At 41.6% G+C, this 23,874-nt stretch overlaps 1 protein-coding gene across 3 annotated transcripts in view; it reads right to left on the minus strand.

Annotated features, from left to right (window-relative positions):
- slc35f3b (solute carrier family 35 member F3b) overlaps positions 1 to 23,874 on the minus strand; it is a 47,453-nt gene that overhangs the window by 6,377 nt on the left and 17,202 nt on the right. The window contains exons 1-3 of one of the 3 annotated variants that reach the window (XM_031876541.1): positions 17,427 to 18,339; positions 6,719 to 7,061; positions 3,575 to 3,794 (exon numbers count right to left, since the gene is read on the minus strand). In XM_031876541.1, coding sequence (XP_031732401.1) covers positions 3,575 to 3,794; positions 6,719 to 7,061; positions 17,427 to 17,502 — 639 coding nt within the window. In that variant the 5' untranslated portion in view covers positions 17,503 to 18,339. Of the gene's footprint in view, positions 1 to 3,574; positions 3,795 to 6,718; positions 7,062 to 12,678; positions 17,154 to 17,426; positions 18,340 to 23,874 lie in introns of those variants that run through there. The other 2 variants (XM_031876550.1, XM_031876532.1) reach the window with 2 other exon arrangements.

Below are 23,874 nucleotides of genomic sequence, written 5' to 3' on the forward strand. Positions count from 1 at the left end.
TTATTTAACACTGCTGCCCTCTAGTGGTTAAATCGTGTAATGTTTATTACTCATTAAATGATTTAACACTGCTGGCCTCTAGTGGTTAAATCGTGTAATGTTTATGATTCATTAAATTATGTAACACTGCTGCCCTCTAGTGGTTAAATCGTGTAATGTTTATGATTCATTAAATGATTTAACACTGCTGCCCTCTCGTGGTTAAATCGTGTAATGTTTATTACTCATTAAATGATTTAACACTGCTGCCCTCTAGTGGTTAAATCGTGTAATGTTTATGATTCATTAAATGATTTAACACTGCTGCCCTCTAGTGGTTAAATCGTGTAATGTTTATTACTCATTAAATTATTTAACACTGCTGCCCTCTAGTGGTTAAATCGTGTAATGTTTATGATTCATTAAATGATTTAACACTGCTGCCCTCTAGTGGTTAAATCGTGTAATGTTTATGATTCATTAAATGAGTTAACACTGCTGCCCTCTAGTGGTTAAATCATATAATGTTTATGATTCATTAAATGATTTAACACTGCTGCCCTCTAGTGGTTAAATCATATAATGTTTATGATTCATCAAATGATGTAACACTGATGTAACGCTGCTCCGGTCTGTCTTTGTTCATCCTGCATCGCTCTGTTCTGTTCTTTAATGTAACGTTACTGGAGCGACGGAGCCTCTCCCAGCTGTTAGCAGACTGCTGCGCTAGCAAGCAGGCTCGCTCGCGAGCTGTACCCAGCATGCAGTTCGGCGGTGAAATTTTATAAATGTACAATTATTAGTGTTACAAATTGTTTAGTATTTAGCATTAGTTGTGGGTTGTTAATTGTTGTGTTATAAAGTTATGACCATGACTAGGGTTCCCTCTCAATACATATAAGAAAACTAGCGCTGACCGCTGTGCATTAGCAGCAAAGAATACATTTAGCTGCCTGTTGAAAGCAGACAGGAGTTGTTTTGGCTATGCACCGGTATAATGGTGTGTGAAGAATTCGTATCATATGGGAAATTAAAACCGGTATACTGCCCAGCTCTAGTCTTTATTATAGTTTGGACAATTTTGTACTAATATTTTTAACGGGCCGGATTGAAAAGCCCAACGACCGTGGTTTGACCATGCCTGGGCTAGCGGCTAGCTGAGTGTCTTCTTCTGCTTATTGTAGCTTGTTAAACAACTGACTGACGCATTACCGCCACCAGGTGGTGGGAAGCTATATTGTAACTGAGCGTCTCATGGAGAACTGTAAGATCTCTGGTGTCTTCAATTGATAACCTATGCGGCCCTCGCGGCCCACAGGTGCAAAACTGAAAGTTTTTTGCGGCCCTCTAGGTGGCGTTCGCGGTTAAGAATCACTGCTCTAGACTTTATTACCCTTCCAGAATTCGTCTTTGCTACTTGTTTGAGTGCATGTGTGTTCGGCAGAAGAATAGCTAAAGGGACATGCTGCAGTCCGGCTGAGTGGATTAATGCGCTGCATTAAAGAGGTGTCAGGAAGATAAATGAGCCTTGTGTTTTTGCTTGGCCAGAGCCCTTGGGCACCTTTGGCAAAATGGCTCTTTCTGCACTGCAGGCCGTCTGTCAGTCACAGCTACACCTTTCTTCAAGTATTTCTTGTGATGGACTGTTTGCTAACAAGGTCAGCGACCCTGCTGTGTTGGTGATTTAGTTTTTTTGAGATGTTTCAGCACAATGCGAGGGTCAGAGGAGGAAAAGGGTCACGACACCTGCGCATTGGGTAGCTTATGTGGATTATGCTGAACTCCCCTTTACAACTGATAATTACAAATGCAAGTCGCACCCCAGCCGAAGGGCTCTTCATTTAATTTAAGGACCACCTAACCCGTCCGTTCTGACTTTGCCACCAAACTGAGCCATCTTATTATGAGCACAAATCCCTGAAACAACCCATATCATCCTGTTTAACAAGGGTGATTTAGCATCCCCCAGCTCTCTCTCTCCCCTCCTTCACTTTCATGACAAACTCGTCCAAGATCCCCTGCATTGCTGCAGACATCCAAACACTGCAATCCCCGCCACCCAGAGAGAGAAAGAGAGAGAGAAGCTGGCGGTGTGAAAGATACAGAAGCAGGATTATTACAGTATTTGTCTCCTACTGAGGCCTTTCATTGCAGATAATGGGGGTGGGGAGTTGGGGCATGCACTATGGAGAAATGGGGTGGTTGTGAGTGTGTGAAAGAAAAAAAGGGGGAAAGCCATTCTGCAGAGTGCAGGTCGGCTGCAGATATGAAAGCAATGTGAGGAGAGCGGGAGATACCTCGATAAACCCTCACTCCCCTGCTTGTCTCTCTTCATCTGGATGAAATCAGTGACAAACAGACACCCACCAGGAGGCACATTTGAATATGAACACGGTGATCACTGGAGGGGAATCACGCTGTCGCACAGGTAACTTGCTCTCCACTCGACTGTGCTTGTGTGAGCAGCTCACACATTCAGTGGCAAATTCAGTCAGAGCAACACTAAAAACACTACATTATTTTCACTCCTTTTTTGAGTTAAACTGAGGTTTTTTTTGTCATTATGAGTGAACTCTAGTGCGAAATAGTTTGAACTTCTTTCTCTCAACCGAAAGCAAAGAGAGAGACAGTAAGAAGCACAAAGGTAAGTTAAGGTCATCTTGTGTTATCCAACGTACAGCAAGCCTTCGCCTGGAAAATGTGTGAGCCATTGAACAATATTTATCACAGATATAACGCAAATAGAAATAGTACCACAGATGTGTAACATAGATAAAAATATTCAGCATTTCTGTCTTTGTCTTTTGTGTTGATGGTCTTGAGCCCTCCAAGAGGTCACAAGATAAACCTGAGAGGTGGCTACGTGGTTTACAGGACAGGAAAGAATAGAGAACCTAAACACCTGCTACACAAAGCTATATCTTTTTCTGACTGTTCTCTAATCGTGGCTTGGTTCTTGTGAAAAACATCATACTTTTGCCTTTTTAGAACTATAAACGTGATCATGTTGAGTCAGTGTGGGAGGGAAAAATCCAAATTTGGTGGAACAACTCATTAAATCAGATTTTCATGATTTTTTTTTTTTACTCTCTTTTAATATAGATATTGGAATCTGCCTCAAAAGTGCAGCTCAAATCTTATCTGAATCTAGTCAGTTTGAGACTCGAGATAAAATGAGCACGATCAAAGCACTCGATGAAAAGATAATATCATTCCATGTTGTAGTTTCCAAGAACCAAAAGCTACTCTGATAATATGCAGCCTTATACAGGCAGACGTAATAGCATGGACACAAGTGTTGCAAAATGTCATTTATGGGAATTTTGCACATTATTATTTCATATGAAATTGTAGCAATTACATTATGCAAATGTATTTATTTTATTGATTGTTTTTTATTATGTTGTTTATTACAAGTGAAAGTTGCCCAAGGTGAGTGAGTAGCCTGCAGGGTAAATCATAGTTTTACTATCCACTTTCCTTTTGGTGACCTGTGCTTGACTCAGACTCGTATTTTAAAGATGCAGTGGGGAACATTTCCTCTCTTGAAGTGGAAAAACCTCTTTCTCACACACACACAGGCAGATGTACTCACCCTGACCCCCATGAAGCGGTCTCTAAGTACAATCCAGGACAGCAGGAAGACGAAGGCCTTGTTACAACAGAAGAGCGCCGACACGTCTGTTGTGTTGATCTTCCTGAGGGCCTGCAGGTACAGGTAGTTGGTGAGGATCCACAGCAGGCCAAAGGGAGCTACCTTGGTGAAAAACACCTTGGGTGTGAGCCCGTCGTCCCCGAAAAACCTACAGCACTCCCTGTGCAGAGACATGATGCAGAGCAGCGTCGGAATATTGAAAAATGGGGTACAACTAATTTAAGAGTTGATAAATGTTATTTGCGATCTGGGACTTTAATCAATATTTATGAACACAAACAGCTCTGTCTGAACAAATGATACCAGAGAGACCAGAGCCTCTAATCAGTGGTGAGTGTGTGAAGTCATCCCCGTTTTAACATCTAAATATTGAACATTGCTCCACAGTGCATTTGGGACCGAGAGAAATTAGTAAATATTTACGAACACAATTGAATCTGCCACAAGGCGATAAAGTTAAATATTTCTGAGCTGTTTCCATTAATGAAATTAAACGATTTATTGTGTTTACATAGGATTTGTCTTTTAATATATTATATACATATGCAAATGTTGCATATGCTCATTCCAACTAGACATACTTTGGAAGCAGAACTGTAACTGGTCAACGACAAACAGTCAGCCTGGTGACATTTTGTTATCTTGAAGAAGCGATGGAACTGGTCGTATACTTTTCAGTGGATATCGTCTCTAATTTCCAACTCAAGTCTGGACTTGATTCCTGTCTAGAAGAGTGTTTAACTACACACAAGAAGCTGTCGGCTTTCAAGTGTGTCAAATCAAAAGTATCGGTATCAAAATACTTGAAAGTGATGCTGTCGACTCTGTTGTTGTGAAATGTTCTAATCAATAAGACTTTGAGCAGCATCACTCTGGTGTGATGCCAAGAAAAATACGTCATAATGTAACATTGATGTATTTTCGCCCCTTTGTGCCAAAGTAGCACAGCGTTTTTGACTGTGCTCCTGAGTTTCACCGTTTACTCAGAAAGCTGCTGGCTCTGGGAAAGTGATGAAGCAGCAATAGCTGCAGGAGTGGCAGGTGGCACATTTGTAAGAGTCCTTGCTGGATACTGAGGAGCAGCACTATTATGAATCAACTCCAGAGGGCTGAGTCAGCACTACACACTCCCTGATTCGGTGGCAATCGCATTAAAGTCTGTCATCATTTCATTACAGACACTGGATACGCCACCTTTGTGGTTTGTTTCTGCTGTACCCGTAATCTGCATTGATTTTAGAAAGACTCCCAGCTCTACAGCTGTGTCGAGGAAGCTGATTTGAAACCATGTAGCAGCTCATGAAGTCAACATACACTTTAAAGACACTGCATTTCAAATCAAAATATTTCAAATTAGCATGTCGGACTCTGGTGGACCTCATTTGTATTTGGTTTCTTTGGTATTGAGCAAATTAAAATCAGCAATAGAAGTGATGACATGTCTTTGCCTTTACTCTGGTCTCCGTTTTATGTAAAGAGACAGGACGACTGTTACAAATGTCAACTCTTGGTCTCTATTTCTCATTGTCTAAGATTCACCAGCAGGTGCAATTTGAATAAACACAAAGAAAACGAGTGCTTGGTATTCGGAGCACATCAGCTCCGGACGAGGAGTGTGAGCCCCAGATCCTTGCGTAAGCCCTCCAAGAGTCAGAGCCACATCACAGAAGTGCATCACAAGTGCAGAGCCAATCCCCCCCCCCCGGCTCACCCGCCCACCACACCTTCCAAATACTTCCACCCTCTTTGTGCCAAAGTAGCACAGCAGGTTGCAGCGATAAGACTTTTTTTTTCTGAAGATCCCGATAAATGGACTGTTTCAAGTGTGAAAACACCGCTAACACACTTGGGATTTCATACTTTCTGTTTGCTGCAGCAGCATAACTGGAGGTGGCATAGGAACCGGATATTCCAAATGAGGTAAATGGTGGTGCTGTGTTGAAAATCAAATGTAAACAGGGAGTGATTGTGCATAAATAACCAGGCAGCAAACATGGAGGGTAAACACCTCTGTTCGTTCAGTGAGATCATCAATTATAAGACTGACGTTAAGTAGCTGGCCTGTCTTGTGACCCTTTCTGAGGCTCTTGACCCTGTGTTTGGAACAGCGGCATTCACAGCAAGTCTTTTCAACAATCTCCACAGAATGTGTCTGAGCATTTCAGCTGCATCTGTACGAAGAAGACTAGTTAGACTTTTTGTCATCAACTTTCCAGAAAATGATTTCTAATGACTGCGTTGGATTCTGGTCTACTGAGGCTGTTGCTGATGGGGAAATTGCTTTCTTTTCCAGTATGTGGAATAGTATGATAAAGTCGGTGCATCATCGGTGAGTGTTTTATAGAAAACAATTCCCTTTGACTGTGGTTGACTTCACTTTCACAGTTGATAATTTCCTCTTAGTGATTTCTGTTGTAGCTGCAGAATAAATATTTGTGTGTTGTGCATATTTGGCTTGTCAGGCCTTAACAATAAGAAGAACTTTTAGCAATGAAACTTTGTTTTACTTGTGTACAGTGTTTTAGTGTGGATAAGAAGTAGACCCCTATGCAACAATATGCGTGTTATTTTCCCCCTAGTGGTACATTGATGCATTGTCAGCATGACGACTACGCAACATTGTTCAGGACGCTGACATTCAGTTGTGCTGTTGCATTTGATTGCTGTTGATCCCAACCTAAATGAAATGTCTGTTTCATTTTAGTATTTTCCAACTAAGGAACATGGCAAAAACCAGACCCTTACTTCAAGTTTTGGAAAAAGTCAGCCATGCTTTTATTACATCATGCCTCGACTACCGTAACACCTTGTTCACCTTATTAATCTTTACACCAACTGGTCCAGGAGCAGCGAGGCTTGTTGACAAAACCCAAACGTATACTGCACACAAACACAGTTTCAACTACTCTCAACTGGCCCCCTATGAGTTTTAAGATTGATTTTGAAATTGTACTTTTGAAATACAGGATATTGCAAAGTCAGAAACCTTAAAGGAACAGCCTCCCACAACATCTCATAGAAGCCAAATCAAAACCCCTGTTGTATTTTGACTTGCTCGCTTGCATGCACTGAGAGTCTTCTTACCTGAACCTCTGTCTGGCCGTCTGCCTCTCTGGACTCTTGCACAGATGGCCGATGTAGTAGAGCGGGAAGAAGAGGCAGTTCCAGGAGGTGGCGAACCAGGTGAGGGTGAAGGGGGCGTCGAACTGCTTAAAGGTGAGCTTGGCCAGCTGGGTGGACCCGGCCCAGGAGGAGCACACGCATATCACCATGGCCACCCCCCACAGGGCCTTCCGCACCTGTACGGTCGTCACTCTGATGCAGAAGTGGAGCTTCCGCTTGCTGGAGCCGGACTCCACTCCGGCCGTACCGCCAGCCGACTGAGCTTCTGTGGGGCCCACCACATTCTCCTTGGGGCGGTCTTCTCCTAAACATGAACACATACATGATAGATTGAACACACTGATAGTGCCAGTTTGTTCTATGATCAGGAATGTTATATTTTATATTTCTTCAGAAGAGGGAATTGTGCTTTAGAGTTCCCACATCAAACCAATCTGATTCAGGCACAATTTCAAACTAAAAACTAAATTATGCATATGTACTTATTGTGTTTTTACAAGTTCAGAAGCTCCTTAGAAAATATAGTTTAGCGTTATACATACAGTAGCATTCTACATACAGTATAATCACTCTTTGTTTATCTCTTGTCGTAAGAGGCTATAGGAAACTCTCTTCTGTGTGTGAATGACTTCAGGTCACCCATGTCTTGCCAAGTTTTCTGGCTAAAGATAGCTTCTTCCACAGTTTAATTGAACTTGAAGGTAATCAATCAGACATCCGAGTTAAAAATGTGGTGATCAAGTGTGACAGGCTGTAGCCAAACAGAGGACAGAAGAGGGCAGATCTGATATCCAATCCAAGGCGACCTCTTCTCCACCTCGTGAGTTACAATCACGTGTGTGTGTGTGTGTGTGGGTGTGTGTCTATGCGTGTCCTTTTGTGTGTGTGTGTGCGTGCCCCACAGTGCCCAAAGGCACACACAGCACTGCTTAGCTTTGCTATTGCTCCCGTCACAACCTGATAGCCTCGATACATCTTCAGTAATGTGTGAATTGAGGCAAAGTGTTGACGTGCTGTTTTCTGTCCCACTCGCACCCACTCCTGTGCGTCAAAGCTGATTCACTTACCTCGAGTCATTGAACTTACTTATGGATACTGTGTTTATTGTGTCCTCCAAACAATGCAGTTATAACTGTATAATCCTGTGCCGAGGCATAGAAGCTAAGAAGCTCAAACACAACCTAACAACAGAGATATTATTCATTCATACAGCAGATCGTCATTCTCTCAGCCTCCCTCTATCTAACAATGACATTGTGTATAAACGATTCTTCAACATATCTTTGCTAAGACTGTAGCGAACATCCACGGAAGGATGACAAACCTGAAATGTCAATGACACAATCTGAACTAATAAGCTCTCTCCAGAGACTGCTCTCAGGACACTATATGTCACTTAGTGGTTGAAATCTCAATTTACAATGTGCCTGGACATACTCAGAGGTTGAGTCCACCATGTTTTATGACTCTGACGTTTTTTTTTACGAGCATCTACATTTCCGAGGTACACAGAGACCGATCCAATTGTGACTAAACGACTTAAAGCAACTGATTTGTGACGCAACATGTACTTTAACTGCTATGTTATGCTGAGCTAACATTCATTTCCATTAATTTATTATGCATATAATAAATATGTATATCTAGATAGGTCTGTCATGATAACAATGTCTTTCTATGTTGTTTAATTCATTCTGTATGTAATTGATCATGTTTTATTCAGTGATCTAACAGTTTGGTACCTTTCTGCAGCAGTCCTGTACACATTGCGAAGAACTCTGTAGCAACCCTGAGATTAAGATTCAATTGATTATTATCAAATCTTGAAGTTTTCCCTATTTATCTCAAATTGGGTGGCGTCCTAAATTTAATTTTGTGTTAAATTCTGTTAGTTAAACTAATGGTGTCTTATGGCGTAAGCTGAGTACCATCATTCTTTTATACTAATTTATGGGTACATAAATCATAATTTAATTATTAATAATCATTACATATCTTGATATTCATTCATTCTTATTTATTAAATCTACCAGCAACAACGCTACAAGACTATAAATAATTGTATTTGTATTTAAGCCAAACAGAGCCTCCAGCTATACTTTCACCACAGAGAACAAAACTACAAATCACAACTTTTCAATCAGCGAATTGAGGGGACCACACAGGAAACCACCTCGTATATCAGCCCTGTTTCATAACGGCTGCATAACATGCACCATGCGCCTTCTGTAGCTTCCCGCCTTCCAACAAAACAGAGGGATCTCCCTAATGGTGCTTCCAGAGGTAATGATGTGCCGCAGGGAGTCTTTTGCCTATTCATCTTCACTGTACACTGCTGACTGCAGAACGCACTTCAAAAAGATAACATAAATCTAACTTAAGTTGGGGTTTTACTGTGAAAGTTGTTATTGTATGGCATGAACAGGACACTGAACTCATATTATTTTAGTTGGCTGTGTTAGTTTATCATATAGCTAACACTGATGAAACTGTCTGCCTTCATGTTATTGAGATCAGTCAAAGGGACACCTATATCTTCTTTATAAGCAGCTTGCTACATATTTTACAGAACAGCTGTATCCATCACGCCCAATGAGACGACTCATTCTTCCTGGAAGAGCAGCTTCTGACCTTGCCGGGGGGCCGCAGATTAACATCCCCGATGCCTATCGCCTCCCATGCTAATGCCCCGGCTTCCCCCGGCTCTCTGCTGAATGCGCAACAACAGATTTTTATTTCTGTTCATCTGCTGTGAAAATGTGATGCAATTAAGATGAAATTGTGCTGCATTATTTGCGTATCTTGAACAATGCCTCCTGCTCCTGAGAAAGAAAAAAAAAAAGCAATTGACAGCTCTTACATTCCTGCGGCAAATTTGGCAGCAATGAAAGTTGATTCAAGATCATTGAATCTGTTCTTGTGATGAAATGATGAATCAGCAAGGACCAGAAAAAGAAAAGAGCCAGACGCACATGGATGAGAGTTAAGTTTCTCTATTCTGAGCTACAAGCCTCTTTGTCTTGTTCTGAAGGTCATGTCTTGTTTACGCCGACCAGTTTTTGTCCTTCCTGGGCCTCCGTCCCACATCCCGTGGCCCTGGCCGCTGCTCCATACTGCAGCACAGTTTAATCTTCCAAATGCAGTGATGGGCCAAGCCAATCAGCCCCCAGAGTGGCCCTGGGGCCCAGCCAAGCATTTCCAGCGCTGGCCCATCTGAACACACTGAGTGAAGTGTCATGACAACATTAAGGGTCCTGTCACACCTCAAATACGCTGTTACCGTAATACTCCAAAGATAATATGTTATCAATGTTATTAAATGAAACACGGTTGCATAAATTATTAATTAAAGCTTCTATGATTTAATGCTGAGGCGTCATTCATTTGTTACCCAGTGACTTGATGGTAATGCACTTGTCTCTTGAGCCTGACGGTGACTAATGATACTGTATCAACCTTGAAAGCCGTCGATGAACAATATGGAGCATTGCTGAACTCATCAGTGTGAGCTGGGTCAGTAGAGTGGCTGTGTGAGATAGAAAGGCTCCTCCGCTAACGACATTTGAAGCCATTACTACCATAATTGAAACACCTGGAAAGTGTAACCTTCTTTAACTGCTAAATGATTAACTGAAAGCTCTTAACCCTTATCGGTTTGTAATCAAATGTCAACTGTCAAGGTCAGACATGACTGCGGTAAAAAGCAGGCACACGGAACCTTTGGTTTGATTAAGTGTATTTGTTTTATATCTAATAATTAATCTCAGCATTTCACATGGTAAAACAGATAAGGATTAGGTGTAATTGCAGATTACTGTATTAACTGAGATGCTCAATTCAACACGAAATTAAAATATCTCTGCTCATTCAGCACAATCTATGTCCAGATGTGCTTAACTGAACCTAACAGGCATCTGCGAAATCACTGGAGACAGGAAGAAAGTGTTTAGCATCCTTGTAGGTCGAGATTTGGATCCAATCTAACAGATGTATAGACGTCTTCTACTCCTGAAATGCTTCCATCTCAACCACTCAGCCTATCAGGTAGAGGCGGTCTCAAGCAAAGAGAACGGGTTAAAAGAAAGTTTTTATGATACTTAAAGCATTTATGGAAAGAAAAGGATAACATTTCAGCACTGCTGGGTCTTTGTCACAGTGAACTGTACAATACTTTTTCCTTAATTAACATTTTTAGGAGGAAAATCCACTTCACCTTTCTTCACCGGTGTGTAAATCTGTTGACAAATCAGTCCATTTACCACTATAGGCACAGTAAATCAATCTTTAGCTTATTTGTTCATTTGTCTGCCTCTAGTGTTTTAGTACCCTGAGCACCTCGTACGGAGAGTATTTAATATACATTCTACTTCCAGTAGGGTCGAAGTACTCCGGTTGGTGTTTGGATTTATCCGGACTGTTTTCCAGTTTTTTCTCCCATCTGTGAATGCTTCCCTGCTTCCCGACCAGCCTCGTTCCCACTCGCGCTCTCCTCCCTCCCCCCTGCAGACTCTGCAGTGCAGATCTCTCCTGCTGATAGCTGCAAATCCCAAACGTGCCAGCGGAGCCCTGCCTAACTGCCTTTTCTCACACTTCACAAAGCCATGACAGGACAGGAAAGTCCAGCTATGTCTCTCTGTAGCTCCCTGAACAGGCCTCTCTCTCTGCCCCCCCGTGCTACAGATCAAAGATGCAGGCAGCAGTGACGATAGTGCCAGCCAGGCGTGCGTTGGTTCGCCGCCGTGGCCGTACAACTGTCGGGGCTGCTTCTCTAGGACCTCGAGTTAGAGACACCGAAGTAAGAGAAGTTTGTCTGTTTGTCTGTTTGGCGACACCTCCGTGGGAGTAAGAGTGCACTGCAGCTCTCTGCCTCAGTGATTCAAGAGGGTAAACAGATCAATCACCGATACACACTTCAAAGGAACCCTTCTCCTTGTCTTACTGTCTCTTGGGTCTCTGATGGTGATGAATATGAATTAACTGGTGCAACTTCCTCGTTCTGTCATGCTCATAATCAAACATTATACCCTGCTGTACATAACATCAACCATAAGTTTATTTTTAGGTGTAATAATCTAGATTTAAAAAAATTAAAGAGCTTCTTTGCACAAATGTAGGATATAAATAAGAAAACGCCTGTTCATCTTTGGCTGTCGCACGACATCAATCAGTGCATCAGTACTCTATAAAAATAACTCCTTCAATCCCATGTTGACCAACGCAGTTTGTCATTTCTGACATGTCAAAGTCTGAGCCTTACTGTTTATAAAGTAAGACCAGTTCTGGATATGTAAAGCAAGCTATAAACTACAAACGTCACACTACAGAAGGATGGGACTTTTATCCTGTCAGGTCAGACAGACAGGCTGAAGACAGACAGGCAGGAGTCACTGTCTTTGTAATGTCTAAGTCTGACATACAGTGGGAGTCTGTGATACTTGGCTGTGACAGCTTGGTCAGGCCAAGCTGACAGTCAGAGGCCTTTCAACTCACCAGAGCAGGCTCATCTGACAAGACTGTCTCGCTCAATAACACAACAGAGAGTCAGGCCGCAAACACACCCTGCTGCGTCAACCAGCTGATAGGTGGGACCACATGGGCGGAGGGGACAAAGGCCCAGGAGGGCAGACAAGGACAGGCCGACTGTTACTGATCCCACTCTCCCTAATTCCCGACCAGTTTCTCCTTCAACCTCAGAGGACGACGGAGCAACTTCCTTTACCGAGTTGCAAACTTGTTGTTTGTCACTGCCCTGACCTGCCCAGCTGGTTCAACAGATGCTCGCGATACAGGTCAATGCTGCGGCCCTCCGATGCCTCATTGGCTAGTGACACGACAAAACACTGGTGCAAGCAGGCCAGCATGTGTTTGTTTGTGTGTGTCCATGTACTGTGTGTTACAGCAGAGCAATAGTAATTACTCACTTTTGGTAGCGGGTACACTGCCCAAGAGTACGTCCCACAGTCCTGAAGCGTTCCTCCCTCCCTCCATCTTGCAGTCCGTTACAATAGTGACTGTAGCGTGATGAACCTGCAGTTTAACAGACTGGCAAGAGTCCCGGCACTTTCCGACACAAATCAATATTTAAAAGATTTGGCCACAGCGTCCCTGTTGAAGTAATGGATAGACAACCACCGCAGGTGTACACTCTGAGTGTCTGCACAAACAGCGGTTTTACTCCCTTCCTGCACCCCGAGGCCACTGATAACACATGAACTCCATCAGACGTACATGATGCTGACTTTGGACTTCACTATTTCCAGATACAGTTCAACCTTCCCATTACATCGCTGCTGTAAATGACCGTTACAGTTGACTGATACGTTTTTTTAACGGCATCAGAAGAATAAGTTTGTCCAACAAGATTTAGATGGAGTGAACTGCCAACTAAGGTTAAGATTTTTAAAGATTAAGGAAACACACGGCATGCATTTTTACTGACTCACACTGGTCACAATTACAAGAAACTTCTGTAGGGATGGTGTAAATATTTTGTTATTTCAGGTTTGTGATAATTAGCCCTATAGATCCACCAGAAGTGTACCATCTGGTCTACTGGCTGCATTACATATTTAGAGAGGATAGGCAGCTGTCCTGCATCCTAAAGAAATCTTTCGGATCAACTCCCTCAATTCAGGATTAGAGTTTAGAGCTTCCTCTTTACACATTTTGCCAGAGGATGTTGCTCAAAGATGAAACACTACGACACTGTTGCAGAAGGCACTTTCTTGTATGAAATACAAATGAGTTGTATGCGGCAAGGAAGTCGTGGCGGCAAACCTCAAATGAACTTATACGATGAATTGATTTAGCGCATAACATCAATCCATCTGCTCAGCTAAATCTCATTCATTACAATGAAACTGGTGGCTTTCTCTGCACACACACTCTACATTACATAAACCAGAGCAAAAGCTTGGCCTCACAACAAAATAAAAGCCCTGTCACAGTGTATTCATTGCACACTTATCAAGCAAGAAAGCCCCGTTTCACTTGCTTTTAAAATGATGTTAAAATCGTTACTCCTCCGACTACCCACAAAGTCAACTCCAATTACAGCCAGAGGATTAAAGTGAGACGTCACATTTTAAGGAGCTTCAACAGGAAATCTTCATAAATTCACAGCTGCTTCTGGGGATCTTTTAACACCACTGATGCAGGTTAAACACGTATGTACGTCTGTTTGACCTTTGTTTTCATCTCCATACTGGGGGTTTTGCTGTTCACACAGGCCTGAATGTACATTTACATACAAATAGGACGCAGGCAAACGAGATTGAGATGCAAGTTTCTATTTATGTCCCTTGTGAGTACGCTTGAAGGAAACATGTCATGTTATTTTTGTGTTATTTTTGTTTTCGTGCTCTCCCCCCCCCCCCAAATTGACAAAATCATTCATGTCTTAAAGTGGTAATCTCCCTCGCCCAGTGGTGAATGCTGCTGCTGCTCTTTTGCTAAATGCACATATTTTATTAATAAGATGACTATGAATCATGCACTGTGCACTAACAGCGGGGCAGACGGGACAAATCGACTGACTTTACATCCATCACTTCAAGCAATATCCACACAAAGCAACGAGTCTCATACTTAACATTGCTACATTTCTCGACACATCTTTAAAATCTTTAAGCACACAAAATAAAGCAAACTGCTTGACTGTCCAGAATAGCATGATAATCCATCTCACTGGGAAACACTGAAGATCCAATTTGATGCTAAATGAGTTCATTATCTGCACATTTCATCCTCTACTTCTGAGTGTGAACCGTCATAATTTGCTATCAGTCGATTGATGTGTGGTCAAGTTGCATGGGGCCCTGGAGAGAAGTTCAGCTCGCTCATAACTGAAGCTGGTAGAATATGACTAGCTTCCTCGGGGACGTATGTACTCTGAATCAGTTTTCAAAGACGCCTGTTCTGTTTCCAAGCGTGTAATGAAATTAAAGAGATTAAAGGGATTTTTATGAATTTCCCTGCCTATGACGACACAACACAGATATTCCCCAAAGACATATTTAAAGAGAAGTCAATAGGTGTCAACCATGGGCCGTTGGTTGGGTGGATTCATCACAAGAGCACATATAAGAAGAGATAAATACTGCGGATGAAGACAGTGAATCTTTGGTCACAAAACAAAGGCATTAAGGGAACACAGGACGACTCTGGGATGTGCTCAAAATTCCACCACTAAGTCTGATGTCAAAATTGATTGGTGGCGGTTCCACCTTTCCCTCAAAGCGCAAAGCCTGGCTGCATCTGACTTGATAGTTCCAGAAGAGATGTTACGAATGTAGAAAAAAAATACAATTCCATGTTCAAATCAGAAAAAAAAACACACCACCAGATTAGACTGCTGAATTTGGTTTTGCAGCTGACTATGTCGCAACATTTCCTCAATCTTGTTGTTTCTTGTGTTGTGGCACACTAATACTCTGTGCCACTGTGGATGTTAACTGGACACGAATAAAAGAAGAAAACAGAGAGACCACTGAAGATTGACGCTAAAAAATGTAACTCTTTGACAGTTGGTTATTAGTGATGGGAACAGAGGTTTTGGAGCCATGGTTACATAAACAGCGGAGTCTCTAAAAAATCTGTGTGTTGATCCGCTGTGGCCCCCCTGTGATTTCCTCCTCCTTCAAAGCAGCTGCTGAAATGAGGAGCCGTACATTCGCATCACAAACCCTACAGCTTTGACTCCCTTCAACAATTTACAATACTGTATCAACCACAACACACACATTTACAATCCTTTCTCTATCCTCAGCTCTTGTTACTTCTTAATATAGAAGCTTAAATAACAGCCTGCCATCGCAGCTTTTCTGAAAATAAAATATTTTGAGCTGACATATGCACTAATAAGCTTAACATCATTGGTTACCCAGCAGCAGTGATTATTCTGAGGTTATCCAGAATGCCTTAAAGTGAGTGAATATGCAACACAGTTTTAACAGCTAGCATATGGTTAGTTAATTCCATTTCTGCAGCGTCCATATGAAACTGCGGGAAGATTCCTCATTCATATTCTAGCAGCTGGTTGAGTCATAAATTATGAATAATGAAGTATTTTCATATTTTCACATTAGTAAAACTGTTGTGAACTCTCAAACAATAGGAGGTAGCATTAAGCATCACTGACAAGTCTTAGTCAGCAAGATCTGGGTAAGTTTTGACTCCCAAAACTACTGCAGCAGAGCAGAAGTATTGATTTTGTCTTCATAATTCACTTTTGTATTAAATATGATTTGAAAACAGCTTTTTTTCAGCAGCTGCACTGACATTTTGGCAAATTACCTCTTCTTGCTGTGGTGTCACAAGTTGACTGGTTGCCAACCGTGTTTATTCAAGCACTACTTTACTGCACTGCACAAAGTACAGCGACCTGCCGTGTAACATTTAGCTGATCAAACCAAATCATTTTTATTTGGAAGTCATCACAACCTCTTCGGACTACTTTCTTGCACCATGACATGTGTATGTGTGTTTTAATCCTACAAACATTTAGAAAATAATAAAAGTTATAGAGACAAGAATATGCAAATAATGCAAATTGATCAATTGATTTAAATCCTTTTTTTCCTTAAGTTGCCTGAGATATGGATTACTTCAGATGCAAAGCGTTAGAATGCTGTGAAATCAGCAGCCAATTCAGTGTTCTGTGCTTATGCCAAACACTGAGACATCCACTAGTCCTCTGTGCTGAGGGGGGGATTAAAGAATGCATAACATGCTTCTTTGCACAAGCATGAGGCTGAGGACATCGTTGTTATGAATGACACTATGCGTGTTCAAGATGTCAAGACAGGTGATTCAGCAACACACACACACACACTGAATCAGAGAGGAGTTGTGCCTTAATGATGTCAGCGAGAAATGTTGTAAAGGAGGTGCTCCTGCAGATCAGAGGGACTCTCAGACAAGGCAGGGAGACCTGATGTAAGACTGATAATGAAGCCACTAAAGGCAGACTGAAGACCATTAACATGTTTACTGGTGGTTCATGTCTCATCTGCTCTGACATGATGTTCTGGTATTCCAGCTGTGACTCTTGCAGCCATGGGTGGAGGGTGGAGGGAGTGTGAGGGGGAATCCCTGCTGCAATAACAACTTAAGATCCTCCCTATGGACCAGTAAATTTAGCACAGTGCTCATCAGCCCGGCATGAGCCCCCCCACCCAAACATTTTTTGAAAAAATCGATGCGTTAATGACAGTAATTCGGACAATGCAGGTCTATTACAGGCTACATTTGGGGTTTTTCAGCAACATCACGAGATGAAGGAAAATCATAAATAAATAATGTGATGCATTTGACGACTTCTATACAGAAAATTGATTGGGATGCTGTCCGATGTCAAATTGTTTGCAGAGCTGTTGCATCATAGGTTTAATTGTGAGTTGCGCGCTTGATTGATTCCCGTGTTGTTGTTTTTATCTCGCTCGCAGTAAGATTTTCTAAAGTTGACCCGTGTCATAAATTAGATAGGGGGGGGTAAACCTTGAGAGGAAAATATTCCGGCAGGAATCCTCTCTCCGTCAAATCAACAGAAGGACGCTTCTAAATTTAGAGTATTCTGTGTAAAGACATTACAGGCTGCATAACAGACAACACATGCACCAGCCGGGTTTGCGGGGCTGCAGATGTTCTAAATGATATGAACTCTCCCTACCTTCCACTTTGGTGAGGGTGAGCACCGGACTGTTGCAGGCGGACAGCGGGGCAACCCTTGCGGAGTGTTTCTTCATGACGATGAGCTCGGATGGGCTGAGCTCTAAACCGCTTCGACTACATCCCTGAAGCTGATTTGGTGCAGACACCAGACCACTTGATGGGACCCTTGATGTTCCTAGACCCGGTCTCCTGCTCTCTGTCCCCCCGCATCCATCCAACTCCCCTCTTGAAGATGTTTTTTTTTTTTGTCCTACCTCTGTCGTATCCCCCCACCCCCCTTCCTCCACTTGCCTTCCCCTCCTCAAATCTGCTGTATTCAGTGCGTCCTGGCTGGTCTCTCCTCACGTACAGTTTGGCAATTGCTGCAATTCGCCAACGTCACACATCCACCAGCCCCCCTTACAGTATCACCACCACCTCCCACCAACCCCTCCGTCCCGAGGCAGGTGTGCCCGGCTGTCCGAGCCCCCGTGGTTGTGGTCCCGCCTGGGCAGCGTGCAGGCACAGACTCTGTGACAGATATGATGGAAGCAATGCAGTACGGTGTGTGTATGTGTGGGGCGGTAGAGGTAGTTAAATAAATTATTAGGAAACGAACTAATCCTTTATTTGATCAAGGTACCGTGTGGAATCTCCAAAATTAACACTAATTTAGGGTCCCTAGGTTTTTTTTTATGCTAATGAATTTTGGTTTATGGCTTTCTTTTACACCCAGCTGAACAGAACAGCTTTTATTTTAGTTTTTTTAAACACTACAGTTATGAACATAATAGAATATTTTATTTCACCTCTTCCCACTCATTAACGTTAACCGTTTTGCAGCGCGGTTCGCGAGCAGGACATGGAGGTCCGCTATTTCAATCGAGCTCCTTTCCTCCGATTAATTTGCAAAAAAGTCGAGATACAGTAGAAACAGTAGGAGGAACTAAGTCAAAACAGTTGTTGTAGTCGAGCAGATGATGGTGAAACGGTTCCCCTGCACAAGCCACAAGCTTCGGTGAGTTAACGCACGTTTGACGGTTGTATTTCGCTGGTTTTGAGACGTCACCTGTTCGTTGGGTTCGCAGCAAAGGTATGTCCACGTAAAGCCATTCTAGCATTTTAAAGTGGTTTGCGAATGTCAAGAGTCGAAAGGGAAATGTGGATGTTTAAAATGTACGTTTCTTAGAACTATGCACCATGTTACCAAAAGAAAAAAAACGTGGATTTCTTCTAATTTGTAGTTCTTATGTTTTACTAATACTGCTATTAGAGTGTGTCAAAATGCTTGCGTTAACTGTGTTTGCACACAAAACCTACAACTTTGCCTTACTGAGAGAGTAATTTGTGTAGGTTTAATGTTTATTGTGTAAGATATTATTGCTTACTCAATATTGGGTAAGCTGAATTATACGTTTCTGTCTGATATTTGTATATGCTTAGTATATTTTGTAAGAATAACTTAAATTCTAATATTATTTGAAAATGGTGTCATTTAAACTAGAGCGTAACTATTATTATTTTCAATATGATTTTATAAGTTTTTGCATTGAGTCAGGGCATACTTTAATGATGTTATATTATTGAGTATGATACAACATAAGAGAAACATTCATGAAATATCAAGCAGTTCATGGACTATTAGCCTGTTTGTAATTGCAGGTTGGGTCTTTTATTGGAGGTCCAGTGAGGAAGATCCTCAGAAATTGTGAAGAATAATTAACGTGTGGTTTACAGAGTTAAAGACAAGCTTCTGAAAATGTCTTCACGGTCAAGTAAAACTTAATTATCCCACCAGGGTAAATTTGGTTGCAGCCAGGTATACATTCTTTATGAAAACATAATGACATAATGTAATAATCTTTACAAGTCACAGGAGCAAACACTACAAAGGTGAGATCACTTCAAATGAAGTGCAAAAAAACGTCTGAATGCAGAATGCTTTACGTGCTTAGGTGCCGAGACACACATGTTCACATTCAGGTTACTAATTGGTGTTTAAACAACAGATACATTGTATCTTTTTGTCCTCTGAGCAGGAACTGTGTATCCACAGCCTGAAGGTAGTAGCTCGAACTCAGGGCAGTCCAATATGTCCTTGGCCTTCCTTAGGACCTGCCACGGCTGACTTAGCCCAATAACTTTGCTGGCCACTTTGACAAGCTGGCCAAGCCTATTGGCCAAATTCAGGTTCCCAAAGCACACCCACAATACAGAAAGATGGAACAGACTCAATCAAATTCTTCTGTTGAACAGAGTCAACATTGTAGTGCACACATTGAAAGAGTTAATTTTTCTCAAGGAGTACGGGTGTTGTTGAACCTTTTTAGAAATTGCATGCACCTTTTAGTTTGGTTTCAAACACAGTACCGAAAACTTGTGATTTTCCACCAAGTAAATTTTATTCCTCTCAATATCTGTCAGTTTTGGGTCGGGTGCCGACTTCCTAAATTCAATGATTATGTCCTTGGTTTTTGACACGTGACACAAACTCGTCGACTACTGGCGCATGACCTTGTTCATCTCCTCCAGGAGGCTTGATATAACAGAATCATCGGCTTTATAATGTGTCTGGTCGGCTATTTACTTTGACAGCTGTTTGTGCAAATAATATAAAGGAGGGCAGACAGGACACCTCCTTGAGTTGAACCAGTGGAAGAGTGAAGCTTGTTGGTGTCCTTTCTAACAAGCTTCACTCTTCCACACATTCGGACTGGTCTGTCAAAAAGTCTAGAATCCATCCAGTGACATTAGGGTCAAGATTCAAATCGAAAAGAAGTTTTTCTGCAAGCAGATATAGTTGGATAGTATTTTTTGCCCAGTTGGGTGTTTTGTTTTTAACAAAGAGGATATGGACATTAAATGCAGATTTGAAATGGGATTTACAATACAAAAAGAAAGTTGAATTGAATGAAGGTCAGTAGGGAGATAAAAAAGAAAAATGCAACTTCAAATTTAAGTCCATTTATAGTGAATATTTACCTCATATTATCATTCGCATTTTATTTTCATTACCATGATAAAAGTATGTAAGATTAACATGACAACGACTGAATTACTCTACTGTGTACCATGTCTGTATGTGTGTACTCTAATCGTCAGGTTTTGCAATTTAGTGCAAATCGACGCATAAAGATTAGAGATGCACCCGTCCTGCTTTTTCTGTCCTACAGACTGTCCTGTAACTCAAAATACACCTCTTCTATTGTTGTGCTTTACTTCACTACTGCCATGATCAGACTCTACATTAGTACCTAAGCTGTTCAGAGTTTCCTGTCGGCTATGGTTTGTTGAGTGATTGAGACCTAAGTCCCAGCTGACTGACTGACCTGAGTCACAGTCCTGATAGCTTTCACTTTCACGTCACCCTTTACATGTCCTGTCTCTGACTTTGCCAAAGTCATCCCAGTCCCAATTGTACTGGTAAGTGTTGACATTGGCAACACATTGCCTCTTGACTCTTGTCTGTCAGGTCTTTCTAACAACCGCAGAAATTGGTTTTGAAACCTGAAGTGACAATTTAAAGCTTCACATCGAGCTTCATAATACTTTTTAAACTGAGAGCTGTCCAGCTCACTTTGTGGTAGAAAACATTGGGCCTGAAATCCTCTCTCTGTGTCTATATGAATTTTATTGTGTGTCTTGGTGAACATGTCATGTTTTTTTCTGTCTGTGTGTGTGTGTGTGTGAGTGAGTCCCATTTGGGCACAGCAGCTGCCACTTGAAACAAATGTTGTCAATGTTCAGCTTATATGGTCAGAAGATTCAGTTGGAGTGCGCATGCTATTATTGATAGAAAGGACAGGGGGGTGGAAATAGGTGGAGCGGGTGAGATCATTAAAAGATCCCAGTCAGTGACTCATATACTTTAATCTGTGAACACGGAGGAGGATCAAACCAGCCCATGCTCTGTGACGCCACATGACGACTTTCTCTTTCTGACACACGTATATGAATAGGGATAAGCATGTGTGAGCAATAAAGAAGTGTAAAAAGGTCGCCGCATCAGCACAGCCTTTCGAATCCGTATTTCTACCCAGAGACTGATGGAAGTAGATCCGAGAGGCGATAACTCTTCTATGCACAGACAGAGGGATGTACTAGTGCGCTCCAAAGAGAAGCTTTTCTTCAATGTTTATTCATGCCGAATAATGAGTGAGTGACATTAGCTGTTTTCCAGGTCAAATGTTCTTCAACTGCACCAATCAGTGCTGCTATTATGTTCCTACTGATGGTCGAAATCAACCAAAATTAGAGATGGAGTACTGGAACATTAGGGGATACGGCATTCGGAACAATGTTGCTGTTGGGTACCTATGGAGGAAAATTAGGCGGCTATATACAAAAGAGACAGATACATTATGAAAATGTTTCCTCGTAGCCAGCAAAAAGGCTATAACAAGACATATGTATGAGGCTGATCCTCCAGGGAAACAGTAATGGCTTAGTATTGCTCAGGAAATTTTCTTTTGGGCAATTTCACCTTTATTGGATGGCTGAGAAAAGCAGACTGGGAACCGGGAGAGACAGGGGTATGACAAGGTGAACAAGGGTCACCACACCTGCTGAAATTGAACCGGTGACATTGCAGTTCGTGCTGTTACCATTCGGCTATCAGGACATTACTAAGGGAATTACTTTTGATAGAAATTGGATCTTTTATATGAAACAAGAAGCATAAAACGAATATATAACTGTATATATGGAATAATAAGAAATGAGTGTTTCAAGTTCAAGTTACCACTATGTTGCTGTTACATATTGTTGTTTGAAAATCTGAAAATCGATGCTGTATGCTCACAATTACTCACAAGCCACTCAAAACCTTGTGATGGCGCTAGAAGACATGTCAGAGGATCACTAAAGTCAAAAGGATTTATCCTTTTTATCCTGGACACATTTTTTTCCCAATCCATCTCATAGAGATATTCTACTGGATACGTGAAAACTTTAACCTACTAGTGGTGCTAGACGGAAAGTGGATAACAATATTGCAAAAAAAAAAATAGACTGTGTAAGAATGTGCACTCTTGATTTAATTCTAACACCAACTTCGTCCGGGGATACAGCCTGGATAGTTCCATCTACCTGATACATTATTTGTTCACCCCTTTTCACATTCACAAATCAGCTGTTTGCTGTAATCCTACAGAGCCGGATGGAAAGGAGGACAATGAGGTCATCTGAAATCTATTCTATTGATTAAGCATAAAAGTGTTTCAGCTGCAAATTAGACTACACAAAGCATTTGAACGTGGAAGATGGTTGACTTTGAGTGCTAAAAGGTGTGTGTAAGAGTAAATGATTTATTGCAGTCTGATATAATTTAACCAATACTGCCAATGTGAGTAAACAAGCCCCGCTTAGTTTGTGTACAGCAGCTTTTTGGTACAGACTGTCTGCGCTGTAGCAGTTGCCTCTTTGCCAAAACATTAACATATTTGTTATTGGCATTTCATATCCAATGAAACGACTAATCCTGATTTAAGAGAAATCAATTCCTCGTCTAATACCAATAACATCTACTCAATGTGATCCTTACTCAGCTAATAAAGAGATTTGGAGACACATGTCTGCCCATAAAGGAGATGGTGTAATTCCTGGTATAATTTATCTGGGAGTTACAAATATCATCAACGTATTTACCTTGAAACATTGAATATGTTAAAATGATGCTATGCTATTAGCCATGCTAGCAGTGTGGCTCCAGGGATGGCAATGTCGCTGAGTTTTTCAGCCCATTCATGTTCCCCAGAGGATGGAATCCACAGACTTTGATGATCCCCAGACTTTTCTTCTTGTACCACCATGATGGTGACTTTTAAATGTCTAGTGAAACGTCTAGACAACTATGGGTTGGACTCATATACTGTATATAAGAGGTGGACTTAGTCACCGTGACGTTATCTATCGGTTTGTAGACTACAGTTTTGAAGCCTTGAGTTTGGCATTTTGGCCATCGCCATCTTAGTTTTTGCAGGCAGAGGTGACTCAGGAAGATGGAGCTAAGTACAATTTAACGCTGAATAAGACCAAAGGTCTTTCAATAACGTTCTAGTTTTTCTAAACTTTTCCCAGCTTTAAAATCAACAGATAAAATCAAGTTTCGCAGTATGAGTAAAGCAGATGAGGTTATGTACACAGAAAAGGAAATGGGTCAATTAATTTTAATATTACTATGAATATTAATGGTGCGGTGATTATAATTCATACCAAATATTGACAGCATCCTCTTTTCAGTCAACTAAAAAGAGGATTTCAGTGTTTGCTTCTTTCTGAAAAAAAAAATAAGATGTGAATTTCTAATCTTCTCTGAAGCATCTCTTCCTCCACTGTTCCAGCCCAGGTCACTTCTGGCTCCTTCTTAGCATGGGAAACAGGTAGCGGGACTGTAAACATGAGAGCTGAGGGTTCATTACGGAAGTGAAGAGGAGTCTCTCTCGCTGTCCTCACACTTAATAACTCCC

Source organism: Anarrhichthys ocellatus, unplaced genomic scaffold (assembly GCF_004355925.1).
Source record: "Anarrhichthys ocellatus isolate YVR2014 unplaced genomic scaffold, GSC_Weel_1.0 scaffold3, whole genome shotgun sequence".
Classification (NCBI taxonomy): Eukaryota; Metazoa; Chordata; class Actinopteri; order Perciformes; family Anarhichadidae; genus Anarrhichthys; species Anarrhichthys ocellatus.